Genomic DNA, 6,000 nt, shown 5'->3' with positions numbered 1-6,000 from the left:
AATGATACTGTAAACTTCTGGAAATAGAGATCATTCCTTGTACTTTGTAACTTTCCTCACACATGGCTGAACAGCAATAACAAAGTGCAAGAATTTAATATATGACATATAATCAATTCTCAGACGCTTTCTTTTTCAGTAAAGTCTTTTCCCAATCAATCCTAGACGCCCAACCTCTCAGCACTCACATTCATACCACTATCTCTGGATAGCTGAGACCAGTGACCTATCACATAGTCAGTTCTTTGTGTTTTGCATGTTCAATTGCCCTTCCTCCCCAAGGAGGCGGGACGAAATTTCCAGTCTTTGTTACAATACCCCACATTACCTAGTTTCCGCACTCTCATCAGATGGACCCTTCTGTAGGCACTGCTTCCTGTCCCCATTTGCCACCTCCATCTCCCCCGACCAGCCATGGATGCAGCCATGTGACAGAAGAGAACTCTGTGAGGGTAGAGTCTCATAAAACGCTATAAAGTTTCATCTCCCTACTGACAAATAACTCTGATAAATCAACACACACACAAATTTCCACAAAAGGGATTATAGTAGGTATATATTTTATTCTAATGTCGCTCGAATAAGAACAAAATAAAAATAAACACGAAGATGTCTTGGTGGATCAGTCCCGGGGTTTCTCTAAGTCTGTGCTCTTTCTCTTTTGCTTGCATAGCTCTTTGATGGTATCTACCTCTGCAGGAGTGAACTTGGGGGTTAGCATCACAGCGTCATAATCAAATTCTTCATCAAGTGAGAAGGGCCGAACTTCACCTCCGACTATCTATAAAAGGTAACAAAGGAGGAAAATAACATATAATCATTGTAAATGAAGATAAAGTTGAAAACATAAACTCTCTATTAATATTTAATTAAACTTTTTTTAGAGTTCAGCACTCTGAGCTGATTAAGCTGTTTTTAAGTAAAGGAATAAATTCAATTATTCAATTTGACCTAATTTAAGCCTCTTAATATGCCCCATTTGTACCATCCTGCATCTGAATGAATATCATTAACTAATTCTGCCCACGGCAAGAAGAATCAGAAAGTCTCTCTTGCACACATTCATTACATTTTTACCATTGTAGTGTTAGGGCTACAGGCATATGGAAAAACTAAGAGTTATATTCAAATGTGAGAAAATATACCTTAAGATTTTGGTTGACCTTAAGGACACTTTTACCATTTACTAAAAAAGACCTGTAGCAATAAAACATCATTTTCAAAGATAAAAATACTCTCTGCTTAATATACTTACTTCTTCAGATAATACTTGGGCCAATAGTAGCAGGAATTAAAACACATAGTAGCACCCTAAATTAAAAAGTCCAGGATCCTTTCTTCCTACCAAGAATTTTTTAAATATTACAGAATTTATCTGCAACTCAGAGTAGCTGCAAAGAGATGTAATAATTTCGTATCTACTTATTCATAATCTGTCAATTTTAAAGACTTCCTAAAGGAAGGTAGATTAAAAAAAGCATATTTTCCAATAAACAAAAGAGATTTAATGCCTTAAATCTCACTGTATCACTCCTTAAAAGGCCTCTCCAAAAGCAAATGGTGTGTGATACAGTGAAATCACCCAGCACCTCTGTGTCGCTCTCTATTATGTATGGTGATGCTGAAATAATTGAAAAGGATGGCTTATGCAAGAATGAAAAAAATGCCCTGAAGCTATAATCGGCTTTCAATATTCCTGCATGGAAAATGATCTCATTTAGTGGCTTTTGGAATGTTCTTGAAAGTGGAGCATCTAGCTCAGCAACTGTGTACTGTTACCAAAGGTGCAAAAAAACAAAACAAAACACCCCAGAACAGGAAAAGTAGGTATCTCCTATCTGTTCAGCAAGTTGCATCTTGTAGTTGGGTGTGCAGTGCTAATAGCAAACACCCAGCCATCCATCATCCTTTCTCGGGAAAACCAGCACGAGAACAAATTTCAGAGACTTGCTCACTTCCCCTTTGTTAGAAAGTGTCTGTGTGCTTTCCTGGCAAAGGTAATGATGGGAGCTGCCACTGAGTGAGTCCCCACCACGCGCCAGCCCCAGTACTAGGAACCGTGCAGGCATTAGCAGTAATCTTCAAACAACCCATCTTACAAAGCTCTGAAAGGTTAAGTAACTTGCCAAGGCTACACAGTTAGTAAGGAAGAGAAGCAAGATTTGAATCCTGGACGACCTGTAGATAAAGCTTCACCTTCGCAACAAAAAACACCAGTAAAGATCGACCTTGAAGTTTTCACTAAGCCAAGTCACAGCTCTTTGGGAGAAAAGATATTTTCTAAATAAGCTAAAAAATTCTCACAGCCTATCATAAAAAAATGCACTCGAAAAAAAAAAGAGAAAAATAAATGCACTCGAGGATCCACATAATACCATGACTATCTTTAAAAGAGCAGCTGTACCCTGGGAGCAACTCAGTCTGCCGAGTGGCTAATCTGTCCATTTAGGTCACTTTCTGAAGATTAAATTTATTGTCACCACAAAGTGACAGTGGGGGTAATATGGCTAAGACCAGCTCAAATGAAGAAACACAGACACAAGGACACAGTATGCTCATTTCCTGAATAGAAGCATCCTCGCCGTCTCTAACTCTATCCAGCAGTAAGCGCTGAGGTTTGCAGGCCTGGTCCTGGCAGAAGACGAGAAAGAGCCCCCTCTCTGCCAGGGCTTCGGTCTGAAGGGATTCTTACTGCCCATGGACACCTGGTTGAAGACCTGCCATCCACATGTCCACCAAGTTTCAGGCTGCCCATTGCACTAGGACTTTGAACCCTATCCTGAGGTCTCTAAAACCTGCCTAGACCTTACTAGCCACTCTCACTAGATGCAGTCACTTTGCCTGCACCCAGCTCCCTCTGAGGCTGGAAAGCAGGTTCAAATTAGACAAATCCCTTTGCTGAGCTAAAATCCCAGCGAGACCATCATACCATCCTCCCCGCTCCCTCACCCAGCCCGAGCAACCCTCCCATGCCCACCTCCCTGCCCTCTACGTGTTCACTCTGTAAACACTCACTGAGTGCTTAATGTGAATTAGACACCGGGAACACAAGGATGAAAAGAAGCAAAATCTGTGCCCACGAGGTTTCATAACTTCAGGGAGAAGACGGAAGTAAATGAGTGATTTCATTATCATGCTCCATGCTCCCCAACAGAGGGATGCAAAAAGGGCTAAAGGAGCACAGAGGGTAAAGTGCTGAAGCTTAACTTAGCCTCAGCTGAGTATGGCCACTCTCCAGAAAATCCTACTCACCTCCCCACGCATCACCCCACTCAGGACCCACCTTTTATCAGCAACGCAGACAGACTAAGGCTTGTATGTTGAACTTGCAGACTCTCTGACGAGGGCTGACTCCTGTGACCAAGTTAGTCCTTTCTCCCAGATAGGGTCCAACCCACCACCTTCTTACTCCTCTCCCTTCCCCACGGTCCCCATACACCTTTCGCCCATAATATCCAACAGTATGGAACTAGAGATATAGAAATTTATCCTTAAGTGAAAAGTTTTTTATTTTCCTTTAAGTTCTTTTTCATACACTGGAATTTTTCTCTATTGTGGAGCATGATTTCCTTCATCAGTCATTTGTTATTAACCGAAACAGCAACAAGAAATAAGTTTCTAGCTAGCCAATAAACATATGAGGCCAACACAATAATTATTCATTTACAATACACTTAAAAATATACTTATAAATGTCTTCACTTAGAAACTGAGTTATTAACAGCAGCTATCATTGTTAGATTAATTCCTTAGGCAATCAGTTAAATGCTGAAATATAAAAGCAAGAAACGAAGAATAATAATAATTTCATATCTGCAATGCCAAAATATGATACTCAAGACCTTTTAAAACATTTTGGGGGTATCACTGTCTCTCTATACTGCAAGGTGGCCAGTACATCTCTGGATCAAAATGTCAGAGGAATAGTCTCCTGCAATCATTCAGATATATTCCATTCTTTCCACACAAGTTTATTAAAATCTAGGCACTGTGTAGGTGCTGAGGATACAAAGATGCAGACTTGTATGAAATCACAGAGAAATGAGATAGACACATCAACAGATCATTGTAGTAAAATGTAGTAAGTACACATACACATGGTATAGTTAGAAGGTGACAGGAACAGAGAAGGAACACCTAACCCAGCCCAGGTTGGAAGGCACTGGGAAGGATTCAGAGGAGGCTTTCTGGAAGAGGTGCAGAATCTTCAAGGGTAATATTATTTAACAAGGTTGAGGGAAGACGAGCTTTGCAGACAAAAGCAGGTCTCATGAACAGGGCAAGTCAGAAACACACAGAATTTCACATATGTGTATCTGCGAGTAGTTCAGTGTTGTCAGAGCAGAAAATGTCAGGTAGAGAGTGGCAAGAGACGAAGATGGTGGCAGATCATGGCAGGTCTTATATGCTACTTTTCCCAGAGATGACGAAAAGTTGCTGAAGGATTTTTGAAAGCAGGTAGATACTTGGTATCTGTGCATTTCGAATAAATTCCTTCCTTCATTCAAATGTTAACTGAGCACCTACAATGAGACACAGGCGTGCAGAGAACAGGAGGAGACCCTGCCCTCTTGGAGAGTACATCAAGAAAGATCACTCTGAAGACTGAACAGAGGGTAGATTGGGAGTCAGGAGACTAGTCAGGAGCCTGCTGAAGCAGTCCAGACAAGATAATGAGAACAGGGCATTGAGAGCAGATATTTTAAAATATTAGAAAGTGAAATTAACAGCACTTGATGACTGATTTGGATATGGAAGGGAAGCTCAGTTTTTAACATGTTGATTTGAATGTACCTCAAGGAATCCAGATAGAATTGTCAACAGGCAATTGAACCCACAAACCTGAAGCTCAGCAAAAGGTCTGAAGCTGGAGATACAGATTTGGAGACATAAGCACAAAAGGTAGTAACCTATAGATGAAAACAGATCCAAGTATGCAAGCGGGAAGAGCTGTAGGTTTAGCATGGAACCCTGAGGAATACCAACTCCTAAGGGAAGCATGGAGGGAAAACCCCCAAAGGAGGCAGGGAAAGAACACTCAGAGAAATACACAAAGAATCTGAGAAGAGCTGGGAAGAGAGAACCAGTGGACCGTGAGTGTCAGGGAAAAATCAATGGTAAAAAACACAGTAGACAGTCCCATTAAAATAAAGGCTGAAAATTGTCCATTGGGATGATTGGCAATGATAAAGTACCTTTATTCTGAATATGTCCAGGCAGGTGATTAGACCAAGGGCATTTTGCAATGAACTGAATGAGGAGTGAGGGGAAAGGAATCAGAGTCAACTAGAGGAGTCGAGTCTGTTGGTTTCTGAAGTCTGTATGAAAAGGGAGAAAAAAGACTAGACAATAGCCAAGGGGCGTCTGAGGTAAAGGGAAGGTTGTTTTTTCTTTAGTTTTCTTTCATTTCGTTAAGGATGGGAGAGACTTAAACATGTTTACACGTTGAGGGCAATGAACCAATAGAGAAGGAAAGAGACAAGGACCCTAACCATCTTATTATACCAGAAAATCACTCCCTGTAGCGAGGAAAGTTTCCTGATTATTTGTTCATTCAATACTTATTGCATGTCTCCTATACGCAAAGCACTGAATTCGGCACTAGTTCCGACTTTTTTGCATTTTAATTAAATAACCTTATAGAGACATACACGAGTGAATGTAGGGTCTTGTAAGACAAGGGGCATATATGTAATTCAAAGTGAACCCTGATGTACACTGCAGTTCAGAACACATCACTGTGATCTTCAAAATGACAGCTTTTCAAATACTGTAAAGCTGCAGTTCTATTTATACATTTCAGCTGTTGGCTACTGTGACGTACTTTGGGAATTCTCTTCTTTCAAGTTAGGTTCATTTTGAGGTTCTAAGATATAAGGCTCCAAGTTTTTTAGATTGCAAACTGAACTTCTGACTTATTTCAAAGAGCAGAATTCGTGCAATGGAACACCAAATCCCCTGCTACGAAACAGAAAACAACTGTGAATTAAGTTATTAACT

At 40.5% G+C, this 6,000-nt stretch overlaps 1 protein-coding gene across 3 annotated transcripts in view; it reads right to left on the bottom strand.

The window, feature by feature from the left end:
• Window positions 1-543: 543 nt before the first annotated feature.
• The window catches only part of IFTAP (intraflagellar transport associated protein), a 59,328-nt gene continuing 53,871 nt past the window's right edge, over window positions 544-6,000 (bottom strand). For all 3 annotated transcript variants that reach the window (XM_082844322.1, XM_082844323.1, XM_082844324.1), the window contains exon 7: window positions 544-781. In XM_082844322.1, coding sequence (XP_082700448.1) covers window positions 623-781 — 159 coding nt within the window. In that variant the 3' untranslated portion in view covers window positions 544-622. The remainder of the gene's footprint in view (window positions 782-6,000) is intronic.

This window comes from Leucopleurus acutus (genome assembly GCF_964270905.1).
Source record: "Leucopleurus acutus genome assembly, chromosome: 8".
Lineage (NCBI taxonomy): Eukaryota > Metazoa > Chordata > Mammalia > Artiodactyla > Delphinidae > Leucopleurus > Leucopleurus acutus.
The sequence above is the reverse complement of the archived record's forward strand: the minus strand, read 5'-3'. Positions and strand labels throughout refer to the sequence as shown.